Raw genomic sequence first — 23035 nt, forward strand, 5'->3', positions numbered from 1 at the left:
ATTAATTTCCACTTGGCTTATTTTAAAAGGGGCACTATAGATGCTTTCCAGAAAATTAGTACAAAATTTGGATATATAGTTTTGTGGTATGTAAAGTAAACTTTACAGTATATATTTTGTTTCAAATGGCAAAAACTGTCATAGGTACAATTTTTACAATCTTAAGCATGTAAGAATGTAAGGATGTAAGGGAAAAAAAATTTCCTTTGCAAAGTAGAAAAAACCTCTGCTCTAGCTTGAGAATTAACCTACACCTGGTGCTTAGAGCTGTTTCAAAATGTAGGCATCCATTCAACAGGAATAAAAAGAACGGTTTTAAGTACCAAAACATTAGTGGATTTTCAAAACTTCACACTGTTAAACTGACCTAAAACTATCTTTAAGAGGTATCACCGATAACTGACACATTATTTACCTTGGTGTCATATATTCACAAAAACTTTAGAAGAATGTTTATTTTCTGTACCAACACTTTCAAACCAGATACAACAGAAAAAAGGACTCTCTGAGCAAAATCACTGGAGGAGCAGTTCTTGCTAGAGTAAATCATAGGACAGAATTAAGAAACTAAATGTTTCCCCCAAACTCTGAGATAAACAGTTTGTGGAGAAGAAAAAGGCGGCTGACACAGAAAATGACCTTTTCTTTCTAGCCTGGATTCCTTGATAACCCTTAGCTTTTTCCAAATAACTTTTAAAAAAATGTTAAGTGGTCCCTGTAGGCTTCAGACAAACTTCATCATTTACAGTCCAACTCCTCCCCCATGTTACTTCAAGGGCAGGTAATTCAGATTCACCTATGGTTCACGAAAAGCTGCATCCACTGCCTGAGCGTCAGTCACCGCAAAGTTCTATGTCATCATCATCATCATTACCATTATCATCATCATCATAATTTAGAGAAAGACAAACCAGGGTTTTTGAAAGACAAATACTGACAGGTTAAGCCATAAAGTAGAAGCAACTCATAGCCAACAAAATGATGCATTTCAACCAGATGAAAAGCATACCACTCAAAAATACACCTACCTAATTTCAGCGCAGAAGGGGTGACTTCAATTTCTCCACCAACTGGTTTAAACACAGCCAGCTGGGCAGCCACTTCCATCTCAAAAGCATCTGGGCTCTGCCGGCCTGCCGGGTTTCCACCAGGGCTCTCAATCTTGTGGAGTGGTTCTTGTTCGTCAAACACAGCAATCAGCTACAAACAAACCCAACAACACTAATTACTTTGTGGGACACTCATATCACAGGGACACTGTTATCTAGCTGATTGTGATCTTTGTTTCGTTTTTAAAAAACCAAACAAAGTTTTGGTTTGTATACTCCTTAAACAGAGATCCAATTTTGGCTAATTCTCTTGAAGGAATGAGAGGCTGCCTCCTCTCCCCTCACCACCTTGTTTTTGTTTGTTTGCTTGTTTGTTTTTAATTGAAGCATGGCTGAAAGGATGCCAGTATCTCTTTTTTTAAGAGTGTTGCTAAAAACAAAAGTTGACTATGTAGAGATGGAACAGATTACATGGTAGAAGAGGACATCAGCAAAGATGCTATAAAATCACACAACCATAATAAGTAGAGACAGCTACACACCATTTGTCTTTATCTTGTACACACAGATATCCCAGTTTTTAATACATGCTTGTAATTTTGTTCTTTTCCTTCATGACTAGCTCCATGTGGATTGGTTAAGTCCAATGAAACTAAACATCAGAACTTTTGATAATTTCAATCTTCATCTCAATTTTATTTCATATGAGAACTTTCCATCATTGATACAAAAACTTTTAATTGTCCATCTCCACGTCACTTTTCTTAAAAATAGGGGCAACATAAAATATCATGTAATTGTGTAAACACTGCTGTATCAGTGGTGAAGGCTGCCCTGCTGAAAACACATTTCTGGCCAGCAGACACCATCACAGTAGGAACTTCAAATGTGCCTCATGAGCTGATGTGGAAAAGTCCAAATGTGAGTGCATCAGGCAGCTCAGGGATGCTACTGTCAACTCAGGAAGGGCAGTGTGCGCAAGTCTGGAAAACTGCTAGTAAGTCTTTAGATATTTTCATTCATTAAATAAAACAAATCTACTTATCATTCAAACATTTATTCGGGAAAGGCACTCAAAGCCCCATTCACAGGGGAACTTTGTTGGTGATAGTATTAATAACACCAGTGCAGGGGTAACCAAACATCATCAATTTCAAGTTCAGTCTTTAAAAAGAAATGAATACAATTAGGGATATGCAAATTGGCTATTCAAAAATAATTTTCATAATTGACTGCTCATTTCCAGTATGGAGACATCTTTAATTGGAAAACCCAACAATCCTCTCACCACAGGAAAGAAATGCTACTCCCAAGGTATTATTTTTAATTCTTGAAACTGAGCACATACATTCTCTATTTTTAATTGGTAGCACTGGTGAACTGATTTGAGATAAGACTTAAATGGATTAATAATGAAAGATTATTCCAGTATAAAAATAATCAGGAGAACTCTATCTTCCTAATCTTCTGGCCAAAATGAAGAGTTTAACACATTAAGTCCTGAAAAGGAAAATAAAATCAATTTTTTTAAATGTGGTAGACGTGTTATTTTCATCACCATTTCTGTAACATAATTATAACTTCAATTTTGCATATTGGTGAATTCTAACACATATCTGTGACATTTATTTTAGTATACTAATCAGCTCAGCAAATGGCTTATTATACTGGTATCACGAACAGCTTTGGTAAGTCTTCCTTCTTGCTACATCCTTAGCTCTTAGTGTATCTTATGTGCCTAAAATACTGGAGAAAAGAGAAAAAGATACCCATCAGAAGTATAATAGAAAAGTTTAAAATTGATAACCCATAAATCAATCATTATCTATGGCTCCTATGTAACCTTCTCTCCTTAAGATGCTTCACTGTGTTCCATGCTAATTTTACATCCACTTGAGTTTATAGCTTATGTAGTAACAATGTTATTGTCCCTATTTATCTAATGAGACAATAAGGTAGTTCAGAGATTTCGTTTCCCAAAGTGACAGACTAAACAGTAGTTTGTACTAGAATCTAGTCCAATCCAGGGATTCAGATCACACTGTAACCATTTTCCAAAAAGAAAACTGTAAATAGAGAGGCCACCTGGCGGAATACTTGCAGTTTGTCCAGGAGGATGTCAGGCCCTAAAGAATGCGTCTCTACTCTTTGGAGATACAGGCAATACATGACTTTCTCCAAGATGATGAGAGTGAGACCTGGGGGCTCCCCAGATCTCATAATCTCTTTGATTAATTACTGGCTTAGTCCGTCTCCCAATCCCATGATTGACAGGCATTAGCTCCGCAGAGCCTCTCTGGATGTCTGGATAATGGATGGAATAAAGTGTCTAGTCCTGGAAAGCAGAGCATCAGTTCCTGAATCCGAGGCCCAGACAAAGCCCCTGGCCCCACGGGTGCTCGCTGATAAGAGATTCTTCATCTCAACACGGACAGTAGACACAGACTCACGCTTCCTTCTACACTGATAATTAATTTAAACCACATGTTGTAGGTCTTTGTTGGCTAAATTACGTGGTTCATCAGAACACCTACATTACCGGCTAACAGAGCTCCTGGCAGACAGTGTTAGAGAGACATGTTAATTAACATCAACCACTGTTCCAGTCCCTCGGCAGAGACGGCATACTGGTTTCCAAAGTGTCCAGTGCCTGAAAATGGCCTGCCTCCGCCTTTGAAACTATTCAGAATTACCTTTCCCACAGAGATGAGTTGGACATTAAAAAAAAAAATTCTATTTAGAAAGGTTTTTGTTTTGTTTTTGCTAAGGTTCCATTTAGATCAAATTTCTGTGGCATGTGGAAGAGTCTACATTCATACCTTAGGGACTGCAGTAACCTAAACTTTATGCAAAATGCAAGCAGGCAGTATTTGCTTTGGATGCCTTCCTTTTCTGCTGCCCTATCCATCTTCTGGTGCCCCTTCTGTTCTGCTTCTCTGATGCCAGTATTCTCATGTCACCCAGTACAGCACTGACATTTCCCTAAGACCCCATGATCCAAAATGAGCTTTTCAAACAGACTTCACTTTCGATCAGAAATCCTGTCCCCACAGATCTCTATCAGTATTTAGGCATCTAATCCCTGGATACACACAGGAAGGTCAGCCTACAAATATGCTATTCACTTTCCCATCAAAAAATAAAACCAAAACCACAACAACCTTTTCAGGACTCACCCCTGCAGACACCACCCCATTTCTCAGTCTCCATGTGAAGTAAAATCTGAAAGCTGTCTGTCCAGAGAGCAGTTCCCAACCTCTCTCCTCCCCCTCTTCCCTGAGGCCACATTAGTCAGGTTCTCACCCCTCTAATCCAGTGAAACCAATCTTATAAAGGTCAGAAACAATCTTCAGATTGCCGAATTCAAAGTCACTTCTCTAGCTTGATTCTAGGACTCGGCGGATTACTGGCTCCTCCTTAAATGACTTGCTTCATCTGCCTTCCAGGGCACCACACATTCTCCATTTTATCCTCATCCCCCCCCCATTAAGCTCCCTCTCACTTATTCATCCTCATCCTAAAAATATTAAAGAGAATGTGTCTAAATTTGTTTGGTGATCACATTTGTCTCATGGCAAACATATAAGTAAGTATATGCTGATTTAAATTCCACACTAATATCTCCAATCCAGAGTTTCTTCCTTATTTCCAGGTTCATATGGTCAACTGCTTAACCCAACATGCCAAAAACTGATCTCCCAAAGTTTTCTCCATAATCTTTTTACATCCCAAATGAATGATAATCCATCCTTCTAGTTGCTCTGGCCAAAATACATATTAGTCATCCTTGACCCCTCTTTCCTTATTTTTCTCCCTGTCTCTCACACCCTCTCCCCACACACACATCCAATTTGTCAAGAAATGTCAAGCTATAACCAGAGTTTGCCCACTTCTCATCACTGCACTGTCACTCTTTGGACACAGCTACCACAGCCTCCCCCGTGGATTAGTGCAACTGTTCCCTGGCGGGGCTCCTTGTTTCCACCCAGGCTCCCTTTCAATCCATTTTCAACGTGGCAGCCAGCATGATGGCGCTCAGACTAAGGTGGATCGTGTCTCTCCTCTGACTAGAGCCCTGTAACACCTTTGTACCTCATTTAGAATAAAGCCCAAGTCCTGGCGATGGCCTGCACGGTGAGGGGCTCCCAGTTAGGGTTCTGACTGCATGTCCTGATGACTCTCCCTTGTTCTCAAGATTCTATCCAGCTCTGCTATCCCCTCTGTCCCTCTCTGTGCCTTTATATTTTCTGTTCTCTCTGCCAGACACAGTCTCCCACTAGATACCCACGTGGCTTGTTCCTCTATCCTTCAGATCTTTACTCAAACGCCAGGCTTTCAGTGGCCACACTATTGAAGTTGCAACGTCCCCCATTCTTCCCATACTTCCTTTATTTTCCTTTATAGCATTTGTCACCCCTCAAGCCATGTCTTTTGTTATTTGTCTTATTTTATGGCCCGTCTCCCTGTACAACTCCCTAATAAACTGTACTAGATTGTGAGCTCCAAGAAGAAAATTATTTTTGTCTATTTTGTTGTTTGCTGTATCCTATGACCTAGAACAGTGAATTAGACAGAGGAAGCACCCAACATGTATGTGCTGGAACATAACAAGTGAAATGAGGGAAAACTAGATACTAAAACCTACTGTAACAATGAAAGGACACCTAGATTTTTCCTATGTTGTTAGAATATTAAAATTAATTTTTTTGAATAAATGAGTATAAACAACCAATATAAACCCGTATCATCACTGTTGTTGTTTTGACTTTGTTGTCATGGGGGAGAAATTCCTCATTTTCTACTCCACCCTGGGGAAATTGCTTCTGCTCTTAAAGTGGAGATTATGCGTCTTCTCGTTCCTCTCCAGGCTCATTTCTGAAAGGGAGAATCTGCTGATTTGGTCTCTGAATGGGAGCGGAAGTGTTGAACTAGGGGTGGTCAGTGGATGGAGAGACGGGAAGGGTTAGCAGTTTGGCCTCAGACACTTGCTTCCTCACTGGCTTTCTTCCACAGGCCACTTCGACGGATCCGGTGTGAAGCTTCTACATCTCTCCCCCGAAGTGGCTTAAAACAAACGTGGAGAAACCTCCAGGGTAGCGGAAGCAGAGCCTCAATTGTCACACCATGAGCTCAAAACTGAAGTGCTGGGCTTTTTTATATTACACACTCACAACAATTTTACATTTTACCAGCTTTCTATGCTTGATTTAACATGAAAAGATTTTCCCCTTAATTGCCGGTAAAATTAAGGCAACTGTCCTCATGCGTTTTGCACCTCTATTTAGAGGTCCTAGTGAAATGAAGTGTGTTCCTCGGGAACATCCCTACCTCCTAAAAAGAACTTAGGAAAACACATGAAAACAGACACATGAATGTGGCAGGTACAAATTATTTTCAATAACTGGATCGCAACTGCCGATGCCAGGGGTGTGCCCAGTTCCAAGACCAGGCATTGGCTTCCTAACTGCAAGTATCCCCTGACCATTCCCTCCCCGGGGTCTCTGGAAGGAACATCTCAAACTAGGATTTGCCTAGAAAAAAATATCATGCATAAGCTTTATTTTATAGAATAGTTCAATCTTTTTTCCTCATATTCACCATGTAAAGGTCAAAATAGTGGAAAAGTCAACAACAATAACAACCTCAAAGACCAATACGAAAGAAAAGAGCTGTGGATAATCTACAATATCCATGACCCTGAATAACAGACTTGATGAGAAGAGCCATGCGTTCTGCACCATTTCACACCATCAATATCTCTTTAAGGACTCAGACCTATTTTTATACTCAAACAAGGTAAAGGTGTCTAAGTGCTTGCATGGGTGTGTGCTGCGGGGCGGGCAGGGCGGGGGTAGACTACTGACGTCCTTGGTAATACCCCTAACAGGCCTGAATGCTTCGCAGAGAGCCCGGTGCACAATGGCAGGTTAAATGTTAATTCCTTTCCTCCCTCAGCTGGCATTCCCTGGCTCTCAGACTCAGTCCCACTTGACTTGTTTATCCCTATTCTGCTTTTACTTTGTTGCCTCCCTTTAATCTCTTTATCACAGGACTGACAGGGGAACAGAGAGAGTACCAAGATCAAACACATCAAATAGGTAATTTTTGTTTTTCTTTTTTCCTCGCTCTTCATCACACGAGAACACACAACCTCCAGACATGCAGCGCTGCTCCTCCGCCGAGCAAATACGTGGTTTGTGCTGTCTGCTCCACTTCTACCATAACTCGAAGCAATATACCAACGCCTTGAGTTTCTACACTGACAAGTAAATATTTTAACAATAAATGCCACCAAGTGCATTTATTGCAGTCTCTCAATATTCATGATGTGGTTTGCTCTGTCATCAGCCTGTAGCATTCTGTCACTTTTATAGCCTGAGTTTTTATCATCTGGTGCTATTATCTTTAGCCTACACAGAGGACAAAAGAATGATCCAAATGCTCATAGACCATAATAAACTGTATTTATAAACGTAGTCTTTTTTGGATTAGTAATTACACTGAGAAATGTGTGGCTCTATTTTAATTACATGTCAAATAAACGAACATACTACTAAGAAAGGCTTATTTGCCATATTGAGTTCTTTGGGTTAAGCTGTTGAATTTAACAACATACTACTATTTTTTACTGTTTCATACATATTCCATGTTACCAACAACCATCAAGTAGAATTAAGACAAAAAACAAAACAAAACCCCAGTATCCTACAAAATAAAATTGGAATCATTTGCCTCAAATCTTAATAAACACAATTAAATCTAAGTAAGACTGTGAAATTACAACAATTTCACAAGTAGAGGAAAACACATTATCACCTTTGGGAAGAGAGTGAAACACTGCAGAATTTCATTTAAATGTATGCATCTGCTTGTAACTAAAGAACAATTGGCCACCGAGCTAATTTTATGCCACTTTAAACAAAGGTTTGAAAATCGATTTTTCTCCTTCATGGGATTTTGACAGCCAGCTAAAAGCATTTAATCTGGATTTTAAAAATCAGACGGATCATATTAGCCTCCTTGTCAAATGCTACCATCAGATCCAGCATCTCAGAGCACCGGATGCAACAACTCTGATTCTCAAAAAGTTCAATCAACATTCAGCAAGTGAGGTAAAACCGATTTTCATTTCCTCTCCCAACAGAAAATCTACAACAGGGACCTTTACAAACTTTACAGCTCTAAGCGCCATCCTAAAGAAAACAACACGATTTATTCAGTTATGCTAAGAACCCTATTTTTCCTTATCACTTTTTAAAGAGGCAGCTGCCTAAATTGAACCATAATAAGAAAAATATGCCTATTTAAAAACCACCCATATTTTAGCAAAAATACATCTGCCTCCTTTACTTATGTAGTTAAGGTACTAAGAAGCCAGGTAGACATTAGCCACATTTTATGTTGGATTATATTTTTCTCCTGACTATCCTGAATTAAAATTTTAAAGAGGAGGTGTTACCACTTGACAAGTTTTAGAGAATACTGAGTTTGTTCTGCTGCATCCTTTACTTTCCTTACTAACAACAGCTCACCATTTATAAAATGACATTCACAACTCAGATCTAATATTCACAGGGGAAGCCAGAGCACCTCTTCTCTGTGCCTTTCACCATCCATAGCGATGGTCAGGCAAAGGGTCCCTGTGGCCTAACGGAGGTCAGGTGGTCAGGCAGCCACCAAGCTCTAATCTTAGGGAACCCAGGGGGCAGCTGTAGGAAAAACAAACAGGTACAGAAGCCAGGAGAGTGTCTCAAGCATTGTCAGAGTAACACAAACGTCAGAAATGCAAAAAACATTCAATAATATACATGTCTTGTCAGTAATAGTATTTCCACAGTCCAGAATTACACATATTAAAAATAACAGACACACAAGAAACTGAAGATACGTGGGTTAAATTGGATGGGAAATTTCAGAGCTGATCTCAGTCCACTGAGAAGCTTTGCTAGCCATTTACCCAGTATATCACTGGATGGTTCCTTGATTTTACCCAATCTCAGGGGCTCTGAAAGTCTTGGGAGCGTGTACATTATTACAAATGAAGATACAACTTGGGTTGTTTTAAAATGCATGGACACAAACATACACAAATGCTTTTTCTTCAAGTTATTCTTATCTAAATCACATACGTCTAACCTGCATTTTTGAAAGACTATCCTATTTGAAACAAGTATATATGATACCAGAAAACATAGAACAGCATGTGAGAAAATACTTTGTGAATTACAAGGCATACATACATTTATGATGGTGTAACACCCACACTGAGTATTATCTCACTGGCTTTGTTTCATTTTCCCTACTTCCCTACAATTCCTATTCTCCTACCAAACCAAAGCTGTAACTGTCTCAGAAATGTAGTTTGGTCATCTCATAGCCAAGGCCCAGGGCTACCACAGCCAACCAGAGGTCTGTCAACAGATCCTTGAAGGCAATAACTTGCAGGAATGTAAGGGTGATCTCTCTCTGCATGGATTATCCCATACAATAAATACCACACTGCCTCTGGCGAGGTCCTCACATATCCACTGCCAGGGCCCCGACCCACTTCTGGGTTCCAGTCTAAGCCACCTGACATTTACCCACAACCCTCACTGCCAGAGCGATCTTCCATCACACAGACTTGACATGGTCTTGCTTCAGCTTAAAATCCTTCATTATATATTCTCATGGCTTTCAGAACGAAGTTCATGTCTCCATTATGAAGCCTTCCACCAGGCTCCGTGTTGTTTCCACAATAGCACGTCCCTTGGTCTAGCAACACTAGTCACACAGTATGGAGAACCTTGATTTACCTGCCTCGGTCTAAAAGTAAACTGTAAGCTACTTGAAACTGGGGGTCACATCATCTAAAAATATATATTTAATGAATACTTACATAGTCCTCACTATGCACTAGGCACTGTTCAATGTGCCTACATATATCATTTGATTTCATATTCCTAAGTAACCCTATGAGAAAGGTGCCATTATTCCCATTTTACAGTTGGGAAAACTAAAGTAAAATTGACTTTTATATTCCAAGTTCTCAGTATGGTACTTGACAAAGAGTCAGGTAAATGAATGTTTTAAGGTCTCTGCTACATCCAAGAGGAGGAGCAACGTCTCTTTTACATGGATGTCAATACTTCTATGTTGACACTATCTCCTTGTGTTTTAACTTTCCATCCACCTGGGAATAAGGTAACCTCCATTACTATGTGTGCTCCTATTCAGGGCAAAATAGCTTCTTCTCAACCTTGAGGTTCACTCCAAAACTGCATCTTACAATTTCTCCATCTAAACTCCACTTAGCACATTATAATCCCAATCTTGTTTCCTGGTGGACTATATCATGTACTTGATTTTCTTTCAGAGGAAACCTTTTAAAATTGTAAAGCAAACTTGCACTTTAACATACCTAGTTTTGAAACAAACACAACGGTGCAGTGCTCTCCATTACATCTGACTGTTAGAAGGACCCTGCTTATTTGTACTAATGACTGCAATCCAGGGTGTATTGCTTAACTTTGTGGATTAATGAGTAAGCAATCAAATGTGATTTTAAGTCATGAATATAACAAACATACTATTCATTTATTTTGACAAGTATCTTAATTTATGAGACTTGGCTACAAATAGAACAGTCTATTTCATAAAGGAAAAAAAAAAGAAACCTTTCTGCTTTTTAAGACAACTCAACAGCTCTCAGATAATAAACCTTTGTGGAGAATGATGACAAAGCCACCCCCTTCTAAAGACAGATAAAGAATTGATAGGTTGAAAGAAAAAATAATGAGACCTCACTCTATCATTAAATTTTTCAAATAGAGAATGTCTTTTGCATGCACTTGAGCTATAAGCAATACCTTTAGGGGTAGCAAACTACACAGAACGTTCTGAATGTTCTAAATAAAATAGGTCAGTGCTGGCCTGAGGCAGGCATCCCCTAGCCAGTCACCCTAGTAGCCTCAAACATAAGTTTCATTAGGTTCACATGTCCCTGAGGTGGCCTCATACTCCCAATCTGAGAATCCCCTCCCCCCGCCAGGCCAGGTAAATCTGTGAGTGGACTACAAATATGAGGAAGGTCACAACTCCCTGAAAATTAGCTGGTGATTAATGGATACTGCATTTCATCAGGCTGGTGGGAGAACAGACTCTTTAGCATGGACACATTTGGCAAATTGGCTGGAGCACCAGCTGATTGACCTCATGACAGGTCCAATGATGTTCTACCTTCTCTGACATTTCAAGACAGCTGAGCAACTGGTGGAGACAACCGAAAGGTCAGTGCATAGCCTGACTGAGGGATGCGGAAGCACTTCCCTCCAACATCCCATTTAGACTCAGATCCTCCGTGTCACGGGTGACAAGGTTTCAACGCCGATATTTAAAAAAAATTAACATTGTCATCGCAGGTGGGTTTAGCTCCTAAACGCCTCCCGTCTGAGCGTTAGCGCTAACCTTTTCCTTTAGCTTCTAATTGCTCTACATCTCCCTAACTAGTGATAATGTGGCTAAGCCTGCTGGGACGGGTGTTGACTTGGGGAGCCTCTAAATGTCAAGATTTGTAATTATGATTGTGGGTGTACTAAACTCACATAGAATGATGCCTCCTCGCTAATTGGGGCCTGAAGACAGGCAGCCTGGGGTCCTTGCTCCTTGCCCAGTCACGGGAGGTGCGTCACCTCTTCGAGGACGAGCTGCACCCTAGGTCTTGTCTCTAATTGTAGAAAGATGGTCTTTGTGCGTCAGTTGTCAATTTTTAGCTTTAGTGCAAAGGGCTTTCCTAAAAAATTGAAAACATCTTCTGTAGGCATAAAAACTATGATATCTAAATCAAAAATTAAAACATACCAGGTCTCCTTATGGCAAAAAATGGAATCCAAGTTTTGAAATTAGGAATGGACCCAAAAAATCCAGGTTGCTGTGACCATCCTCCATGATTGGGTTTCAAAAGCAGTCTTCACGCCAACACCCCCAAACCCAAGGGCCACTTTTGCACTTTGTAGCTCTAGGCTGTTATGTTTTCCAGGCCAAGAGAAAAGTGTGTGGACAAGAAAATGTGGGGATCATGAAGCCCCTCAGTTCCCTCCAGCCAACTGCATATGAGCTGTGTTTGTGTCTTGGGGGCGAGAGGGAGGGAAAATGAACAAAACTTCAAAGGATGTCATTACCAGACTTCTGAAAATACACAGCAGAAAAGAAGACACGCAAGATCATCTCAAATTCCAGAAACACTGTTAGAATATTGGTGCTTCTCCACCACTTTTGTTTTTTACGCATTTATATATACACGTTACCATTACATGACCAGACTACGTAACACACAATTTAGTTTTCTGATATTTTTACCCAGATTTTCTTGTGAGCAATTTTCTCTAATTGTAATCTGCAAAAAAATGGAGAAAATTCATGATTGAATAATATGTCATAACATAATTAGCCATATCATAAATAATTTAGCTTATTCAGCCATTCTGGGTGCAAGAAAGTAGAGGTTATCTTTGCACAGTAGTATCATTTGTTCAGTATTTGATGATTTTGCAGACAAAATTATATCCTCCCATTTAAGGTCAATTTTTGGACTGTTAGTAATATTGAAAATAATTTTATAAGCCATTTTTATTTCTTCAATGGATTGTTTATACCCTTTGCCCTTACTTTCATTTTGCTTTTAATGTTTCTTAACATGGAGAAGCTATTTAAGTATATTAAGTTTGTCTTTTTTATCTTCACAAATTTCTTTTTGCTAATTTACCTTTCAATTTTGTTTATGATGTAAATTTTTCCATTGCACAGTATTCCATTCACTTAAAACCCTCTATTAAATCTTCAAAGGTACCTTGTAAATAGGTAGTCACCTGGAACCAGTAATACTTTGTGATGGGCAAGTAGAAAAACAATGTCGGTTTCATTTAATTTACTACTTTGAAGTCCCTTAAGAGAGAGCAGGTGGGAAATGTTTGGATTGGTGGCCCTTTGGTTTTTAAATCATAATTCATATTCTAAACAAATACAGATGGATAAAAGCTATTCCAATTTAAAAATTCACAAATAAAATTTAAATATTTCAATGATTTTATAATCCAAATGTCTGTCACTACTGTCTACAAACTTTGTTGAAATTCCACACATTCAATCCTTTACTAAAATGTAAAAAAAAGAAATGTATGAACAAAATTGTTTAATTTTTTTCACTTCCTTAAAGACTCTAAGATTCCCTTATTTGTTGTCCCTCAGACAACAGAAATTTTTAGTGTTCATATTTTTTGTTTCTTCTATATCCCCTACTGCCCAGTCATCAAAGATGTTTGTTGCTTTTCTGTAAACTGTCTCCCTGCCCCTCAATACGCTAAGGATTAAAAGCTCTAGAAGGACCTAACTATTGACAGTAATGCGTTAATAATAATAAAAAAAATTAGGTCTTTAACTCTCACTCAAATCTTCTTTTCATTGTTTATTTAAAAGCATAATTGTCCTGCATCTGCTGACATTGCCCTAATGATACTGGGTTGCTAGACACATTGCTCTGTTGTACCAGCATGCTTTCAGTTATATGCTATCATCCATTCAGCTCTGCCAGTTAATCCCCCTTTCAATAAATTTCAACCTAATGACATTTATTTCATCTATAACACAGAAGTAATATCTGGGGCACTTTTTAAAGAATCAAGAAACAAAAATTCTCTCAGAGAGTCAATGTATTAAATAAATATGCTAAGGTCTGTTTATAAATACACAAAATCATCTTAAAAATATGCACCCAGGACAAATTTAATTCACTGTATAAATAAGCTACAGAAGTGATATGTCAGCAAGATAAGATAAGTAACAGAAGTCAGGGAGATGGTGTCAGAGGTGATACACTGGCCATGTCAGTGTCAGTGTTACCCAGCTGAAGGATCCACTGGATTAAGAACAAATCTGCAGTCTCATTAGGAGGGACAGCCTTACTGTGAAATGGGTGAGACATGAGGATGACAGTGTGGTATCATTAAACTCATGAGTCTAGGATCAAGCACAAAATTTCTGAGGCCAAGTGCAAAATGAAAGTGTGGGGCCCTGGTTCAGAAATTTTAAAGCATTCCAAGATGACAACAGCAGAGTCTGAACTGAACACGGGGCCCTAGTGAGCACGGGACCCTGAGCAACTGCACAGGTCACGTACCCGTGAAGACGGCCCTGCTCAAACCATATGCCTTCCTCAACTTACCCTGGTTTCACTGACCTCAAGTCATCTGACCGTGGTTTGATATCCCACATCAGTCTCTCATCAGGGAGAATATATGCTGGCTACTGGATAAGCAATTATCCAGTCCCCTTGGCAGGTATTATATATCTGTTTACAGTCCTGGTGATCTTTACTAGTTGGAGTCAGAATCCTTGAGTCAAATCAATCCAGAGCAGTGAGGAGGCATATAGTTTACGCAACTACAGCACGTGGACCTTGTGTTGTGGCGGGAGGTGGCGGGGCGAGGGAGGGGAGGAGGCTCAGGTACATGGTTTCCGGTGAGACCTCGTATGTAAACTCCCTATCCTCCACAGAGTCTTCCATCAGAACTTCAGGCTCATATTTATTCACTGGAAATACAAGACCGGCTTAGAATACAGCTTAAATCAAAGAGAAATGCTTGGATGTTTTTTCATTTAAATGCAAAAGAACACTGTAATTTTGTAATGTGATAAATACCACTACAGTGGCAATCATATTACAATATCTTAATGTATCAAAGTACCATGCATATACATTCCTTTCCTAGAATCGTTAGTAATTGAGAACTTGGAGACTCTGGAGCCAGACTGTCTGAATTCAAACCTTTCTAAATGTAGGGAAGTTATGTACCTTCTCTGAGCCTCAACCATTTTCTTTATACAATATGGAGGAGGACAGTAGCTGAACAATTATTGAGCATTTACCTTTTTTAAATTCATAGTATCAGACTGTATTATCTCACATGTTTTTCATACCAGCCCTGGAGGCAGCTACCATTACTCTCCAAAATTGAGGGCACTGAGAGGTCAGATGGATTACACAGCCAGTAAGTGAGAAAGCCTGAGTCAGAAGCCAGTCAAACTTCAGCACCTCCTCATCATCCTAAGGTTCCCTTCGAGTTGTATTACGTGAGCTATGGCTTAGCAGAATGGCTACCCACAAAATAAGTGTTCCTGTAATGCCAGTCCCTAGCTATTATTATAATTATCATCATTATCATTATTTTTATTATTGACCAAAAGCCCTATTCGTCCTTTAAGACTCAACTCAACTTGTATCCTGGATAATATCTGGTGTCTAGAGATTAAGTGTGTATCGAGTGTAAGAATACACCCTACTATTGTCTAATTAGAAGTGCACAAAGTCAATTTAAAGAGACTAAGTAATTCCCAGCCCAGAGCAATACTGGAGTGAATATTGACTAATAAGATAGGCTTGATTTATAATATTTAAGTAGGCTAACATCAGAAAAATGTAGGCTTTTTTTCAATAAAATATACACATATTTATTAAACAAAAAGATATACAATGTTATTAGTAGGTACCTCACCATGTCTAGTGATAAGCAGCAAGTGAGAAACTAAAAGAAAGGCAAAGAGGCCGATGAGGACTGGGGAATTACTAACTATAGAATATCTATCTCACGTTTCGTACCTAGTTTCCACTCAGGGGGTACTGACATTAGGATTAGGAGAAATAATTCCCATTTCCATAGAAATATAACCTAGTTTGCTAATAAAACAGAACTCCAAATATTAACTGACTGCAAAAATTGTATTTCCTAACAGCACCTTTGGATTAAAGGGGATGAAGATGCTGCCTCCCGACAGAATCCTGTCACACACGTTTCACGACTGGAAACACTGTGCAGCGTTTTTCAGAAAGCGCTCTAGAAAGCCTGCACGGTTAATCAACTTTAGTTTAGAAAGTCTCCATTCTTATAATTTATTTTGTTTTTATAGAAGGAAAGACTTGGAAAGGTTCCTGTGAGACATGGAAAAATACCAAGATCTGTCAAGGATAAACATGTTTTCTTCCCCGAAGCCCTGAAAGTCAGTGAAAATGGTTTCCCATAATGAATCACCAAAAGAAAAAGCCCGATTTTTATTGGGCTAAAATGAGTAATTTCTATGAACCAACAGGATACAATGCAGGGAAAGTGGATGCAAGGAACCCATGGAGGATGCCTGACACTGCATTTAGAAAACCCCATGACATAAATACGAGAGGACCGGGGAAGAGTCTGCTGAGACAACAGCATCCCCCTCCACCTCTTTCTTTTTTAATGTTCATGTGCAGACTCTGTATGCTGGGGAAAATGTTTTAAATGTGTTTATCGCTGGGAGCTTTTTGGCAAAGGTGAACCCATTTATCTAGTCCAACCCAAATGGAAGTCTAAAGTAAGCGCATGAGGCAACATGCAAATTATTCTCAACTAATGTAGCTTAACTTGACAAATGTGAGTCAAATATCACATATCTCTAACAGCCTTTGCTTCCAACTTAAGGGGGAAAAACATCATTTATTTGTAGCTGCCACATACTCTATTCTCACTAATTTAATAAGCAGGCACTGGTTTTTTCTACCTCTGAAAATTTATGTCGGTCTTTGGACGGGTTTGGCTGCCTTTTTAAATCTAGCGGTCTGTGACCACGGAGGGCTTTAGCCAAAGGGAAAATGACTCCATAAATCCACAGAGGCTGTCTTGCTTTAAATTATAGTTTGAAGGCTTCGGACTATATGAAAAGACTTTGAATGAGAAAAATCAACACACACCGACACATATGTATTGAAAGTGGTCCTCTTTTACAACAGGAAGCATGCATGCCACAAGCTTTAGAAAGCATGCAGACACAAAGAATGACAGACTTGACATCACCTCTAGGGATTTGCTACCTAATTATCAAGAGATGTGGTCACATTACATCTGGAAGCACATGAGTATACATAGTCACTTTTTGATACAAAAATATGACTAGGCTATTTCTGCCCTTGACAGTCCACAAAACAATGGAACCATTCACTATCACGTCACTGGAAAGCAGATCATGTGTTTCAGAGGATGGTGTGTCGCTTTTCTTTACAATTCCACTCAGACCTCTGTAACTCAGCAAAAGTGTTACTTCACAAGCTTCCAGACTGAACTGGCTGGTGAAGCACATGAAAATTATCTTGAGGTTATTCTAATAAAATAACTGAGTTCTGGAAAAATTGAATAAATTTCTGATGTCCTGTGGCTAGTTAATAGATAAACAAGGAAAGCACTTAGTCAAAGGCTAACCTGAAATTACAACTTTAAAAAACATGCATGCCTTTAAACTAGGTATCGCGTTTTCCTGTGCACCACCGTTCCCACCATTCTGGCTTGGCATCTACTCAACACTGTCCACTGATTACTAGTTTGCAGAGCTCCTAAAATCATTAAATTTGAGACTCTTGCCCTATGTCTGACTAGAAAATATATGGGTTTTCCCCCATTCTATACTTCTTCCATGATTAAAATGCAATTATCAGATGAATCTATACTTCAGATTTCTTGCAAAGACCGTAATTGCATTATCAATTCACAAAATAAGTGATGCTCTTTATACACAGAACTCCTTCCTTAAGCTTATTGTGGTATCATTGGCAAAACACATATGACTGCCTCTGAATGGCTAACATTACACATTAACTAGACTGGGCCATGGGATGTCCAGATATTTAGTTAAACATTATTTCCGGATGTGTCTGTGAAAGTGTTTCTGGATGAGATTAACTCTGGAATCAGTAAGTACACTGAGTAAAGCAGATTGCCCGCCCCCCCCACCCCCGCCACAATCTGCGGAAGTCCTGAACAGAACGAAAAAGATTAAGAAAGAAATCTCTCTCTCTCCTGCCTGTTTGAGCTGGGACGTTGGTCTTTCCTGCCCTTCAGACTTGGGCTGAAACACTGCTCGCTTTGGGTCTTGAGCCTGCCAGATTTCAGGCTGGATTTTACACCCTCAGCTCTCCTGATTGATACTCAGGCCTTCGAACTTGGACTGGAACTACACGTTGGCTCTCCTAGGTCTGCAGCTTGCTTCTTAGCCTCTGTTATCATGTCAACCAACTCCTATGAATAAGCCTCATATATCTGTGTATATATGTACACAGACACCCTACTCACCCTACTGGTTCTGTTCCTCGTGAGAATCCTGACCCATACAGCTTCCCTACCCAGAGGTCAAGCAACTGGCAAAAATTAGTGTTTTAGAACGAAGTCTCAGACCCAGAAGCAACATAGTTTTCTCAGTGCTCTTTACGATTAAGTGCAACTTTTAAAGTGATCAATTATAAAATCTCCCGGCTAAGGTTGATTTTTAGGAAAAAAAACTGAAAGACATGGAAGACCTCCTGGATTCAAAACAGGGCAAGCTGAGCTACAAGGAAACAGATCAACGCTCAAAAGCCAATGTAGAAGTGAGGTGTTCATCCTGGACTAAACTGAACCTCAGTGAGTTAGGACACGTTAAGTTCGTTTCAGCAGCCCAGAACAAAAGCCTAGGTAGAGGGCTTCCGCTCCTGCAGTCAGGGAACATTTCTTGAATACCTACAGCATGCTAAGCACTGTGCTAAAAACTGAGGACACAGCCCCTGCCCCCCATCTCAAGAACCTATCAGTTTAGTAGTAGGAAGGGCAGACAGACATGAAAGTCAATATAAACACTGACATGTGATGAAATCGCTGAATGAGGAAAATGCCAGGCAGGGGGACAAGTCATTCTATGGATGTTTGCTGGGAAGCTGTTCAGGAAGGTATAGAGGGCAGATGACATTTAAGCTGGGCCTTAATTAGCATGACTTCACAGGGCGGCAGGATTGGGAAGCCCTTGAAGGCAGAGGGAACAACACACACAAAGCACCTGAGGAGGAAATTGCAAATTCACTGTTTGTGAAATGCCAACCAACTAGTTTGATGTGTTTGGAGCGCAGGTCCCTGGAGGTTGAGAGGAAAAGAAACAGAAGAACGAAGGCTGGACTGAAAGGTTAAAGACAGGAAATAAAAGACCTTGAATGTCTTGCCCACGGATAGGTTTCCTAAAATTTGTACTAGGTTATATGACTTTATAACATGTGCTTGTTAGACCTTCAGTCCCAGCAACGGCTCCATGAAGAAGGCCACCTTCACTCTTTTGGGGAATATGATTAGGTATCAACAGACAGCACTCTGTAAACATGGCATCCTGTGTGCCTACTTCCCTCGCACACAGCCTGGAGTCGTGATAAATACACGGCCTGGGTACTTGAATTCTGAGTAACCAGACATACGCAATTGTAGAGTGACTCCACATGGACTGCAGGTGTGAGTTAGAGGGTGTGTAAGGATGTGTGTGAGTGTGTGAGAGAGAGAGAGAGTGGAGGAAGGCGGAGGAAGACGGGGAGGGAGTCTCAATTAGGTCATGTCAGGTACAATTACAAGAAAATCATCCTGTCAGCCACTGAAAAAGCAGACCTTTTCAAAACACAGGTTTTCTATGTTTAGATAGCTCACTAATAAAGCAGCTGATTACGATGGGGTGTTGAACCCGGCATCCTCGCCTCCACTGCTAGCCTGAAGAATACTGGTCTGATCGCGGGTCCTTTCCTCCAGGAGTGGGCTTCCCACGAGGATGGAGACGGCCTGGAGGCTCTGGTGCCTGTGCGAAGCCAGCAAGGGGAAGCTGGCGGCTGGCAGCTCGCTGGATAGCTGGTTACAGGGCAGCTCTCCTGGCCCTCTCAGGTGTCCTAGAGGGAGCTGGGGGACCGGAGCCAGTGGCAGGAGACCCCTAGAGCCCTCAGCAGCGCAGCTCTCCCTCCGCCCTTGGAGGTCCCCACGGAGCCCCGGGCTCTGGAGCTGCCTCATTTCTGAGGACGCTTTTTACGTCCCGCATCTTACTTCTCCTTTTTCCCATTTGCATTTCTTTACAGGGCTAACTTTGTAAAAAGTCACTTGGCTTCAATCTGGCTGCTGCTTGTTTTAGTGTACTTCATTTTAAATTTGTGTCAGTTGTTTCATTCTTTCTGTTGTGCTTAGATTGTCTTCTACTGTCTCACTTTTTCTTCTTTTAAAATCCTGGTTTAGAAAGAACTTACATTACTCTCAGCGCAGCTCCTTTTAGGTGACGTAAGGTTGAATGCCCAACCTCCTTTTCTACTTTTACTAGCTTACTTGCTAGTATTCTTTTTAAAGTTCCCTTTACTAGTTTACTTTTCAGCTTTCATTTTTTAATGTTTTCTCTGTCCAGTATTCCTGGTTTCCCTATTACAGACAGCAAGGACAGTGTCAGGATGACAGCAAAGAACATTTGCTCCAACAAGATGGATTTCCTCCCTACTTGCCCCAAACAGTCTCTTTCACTTCCTTTATTTGATCCTGCAAACACATCTTTAATATGGAGTCTAATAAAATAAAATAAAATACATTCCCAATTGGGTAACTCAAGTAGTCTTACTGCTTGCTTTCTCATGGCACAAATCATTAACCTCCATTATGAGCAGCCGCAGGACCTAAAAACCTGGCACTGGGCAAAGGGCAGTATTAGACCAGAGGATTCGCCTGCGCAAAGGCCACTAAATCACGCCCCTCTGTTAACTTTGGTACCACTGGCAGTCCCCTGGGAGAAGGCATAATCAAGAGCTCACAGTAGCACCTTGGATTCTCTTGTGTAGCCGCCCGCTTGCCCTGAACCTGGAGTTGTCTCATCACAGGTCACAGGAACATCCACCAGGCACATGGGGGCTCTCATGTCCTCTTCCTTTTGGGAGAGATGTTTGGGTTTAAGAAAAGCAGACAGAAACTGTTTGGTTCTGTGAAGATCTCCAAACAAACGTGTTTATTAAAAAAAAAAAAGGCAAAGATCATTTTAAAAAGAGGTACATTTACACAAGATACTTCTTAATCTTTTCCTCAACAAAAAGATAATAAACTCAGATTGCAAAGAACTCAAATTCATTGTGTAAAAATGAGTCTGGAGATCTCCTCGTATTCCAAATATTTGTGCCAGTCTTAAATTTCATTACCATGGGTCATAGGAAATTGACCACACTGAAGGTTGTTCCTATTAGCAATCACTGGTGACCAGCACAATGTTTGGATTATCACTTGTCTAGGAGTTTCTTTTAATATGTTTAATTAATATGTTTAATATGTTTGTTTGCTTTTAATATAATCTTTAAAGAAGAAAGTTCAAGCTTTGTTAAGATGTCCGAGTCTCTGGAAAGAGAAGAGAGCTTTTCTCGCACTATGTTTCTCTCTTGAGAATGACTTCAATAAAATTCAGAATTCAGAAATGTTTCAAATGTTCTCAAAAAGGCTGTGATCCCTCAGAGTTCTATCAATAAATCAGTTCACAGAATCTGCTAAGGTTTATTTATCTGACTGGAACTAAGGAATTTGTACTAAATCACTACATTTTTTGAAATACTGGTTCTCGAATGAAATATCAAAACAGAGAGAGAAAGAAAAAAAAATATTTTGACCTGACATCTTAATGCAGCGTTACTATAAAAACAAGGAAAGGAGAAGTTACATTTCCAGAGATAGCCAATTTCAATTGTAACCAACAACAAAAAATCCTTTAGTCTTCATTATTCATTTAAGCAATTGGTTTGTAACACGTCTCCTGTTTTGCTTATTATAGTCTGCAGAAGACTAATTTACATACTGAAAAATCCAACTTAGTCCAGCTGTACAAAATAGTAAGTACTGAATAACTACAACTCAGATTTTTTCCCACATATTTGAATGTTACCTGAAATGAACATCAAAAAAATCTCAACTGAGCAACCCTTGAATCAAAATTATATATCAATTACATATAAAATTATATAGAACCAACATAGTTACACATTTAGGAATGGCTATGTTCAAGTTCTGTATCGCACCTCCTTTCAGACCAAATATTCCAGTAGCTCCACTTGACACTTAGAACACATACAGGGATGTGTTTGCAAAATACACTCAGAATGTTGCAATAATGAGAGCTCTAAAAAATTAAGTAAAATTCAGCTTTAAAAAAAAATCCAAATTGTTTCTCCAACACTCCACTCACCATGTACAGTGTCTAAAAATGCCATCAGAGAGAGAATAAATCTTTCAAGAAAATTTCCTTTGAATGGAACCAAAGGTTAAAAGACCCACATTGGAAACCCTGCAGCACAATGGACACTGATATTACCTTCAGCAATTTACAATGAGCTTTAATTTACCCATTTAGAAAGCCTGATTTCCATAGGAAAGGTGCAGCAGTAATAAATCTTATCTTGCTAGGCAGTCTAAGAGAGGGAACAAAACAAAATGTCCCCAGCTACTGTGCATTAACTCTTTCATGGCACTGATAGCTGTGTTGTTAAATTATGTTTTCAGGGCATGAATTACCATCCTAATAGGCTATAACATTAGAATTTTCCAAAACAGAGCAAATGCATCCATTTAGCAATGAAACAAAGGTTTAAAAATATTTTGTGTTCAATATATGAATGATATTGAAGTCTTTTTAATGAATACATCTTGATGAATTTTATTATTAACTCCTATAAAATAGGACGTTATATGGCTCTCAAGGTTATGTTATAAAACAAAAATGTTATGGCTAAGGCTAACCATATGGAAATAAATACCCAACAAACCCCAAGGTTTATAAGTGACAAAGATGACAGTTTCAACCCTCCCATGCTGACTGAACAGAACATGACACTGAACATCTGCTACTCAATCAACTAATTCTGAGATGATTAATCTTTCAGCACATCTTTTACAGCTCTTCCACTCGTCCTTACACTACAGTTATTTTTTTTCTTTGCTCCTAATAAATTATAAGCAACCTGAGGTACTAGTGGCCCTGCAAAATTGAGTCTCACACTTTGATTGTAGCAGGTACTCCCAGTGTATGTGTTGTTCTAACTGGAACATCAACTGGTCATTCTCAGCAACTCAGGCCTGATGTCCAGTCTGCAAGCTGTGTCCAAAACCACTGTGACAACAGACACACACTTAGAACCGTCCCAT

At 39.7% G+C, this 23035-nt stretch overlaps 1 protein-coding gene across 7 annotated transcripts in view; it reads right to left on the reverse strand.

The window, feature by feature from the left end:
• The window catches only part of PARD3B (par-3 family cell polarity regulator beta), a 948983-nt gene that overhangs the window by 590903 nt on the left and 335045 nt on the right, over positions 1–23035 (reverse strand). For all 7 annotated transcript variants that reach the window (XM_072961414.1, XM_072961413.1, XM_072961408.1 and 4 more), the window contains one exon: positions 1029–1200. In XM_072961414.1, the coding sequence (XP_072817515.1) occupies positions 1029–1200 (172 nt within the window). The remainder of the gene's footprint in view (positions 1–1028; positions 1201–23035) is intronic.

This window comes from Vicugna pacos, chromosome 5 (assembly GCF_048564905.1).
Source record: "Vicugna pacos chromosome 5, VicPac4, whole genome shotgun sequence".
Lineage (NCBI taxonomy): Eukaryota > Metazoa > Chordata > Mammalia > Artiodactyla > Camelidae > Vicugna > Vicugna pacos.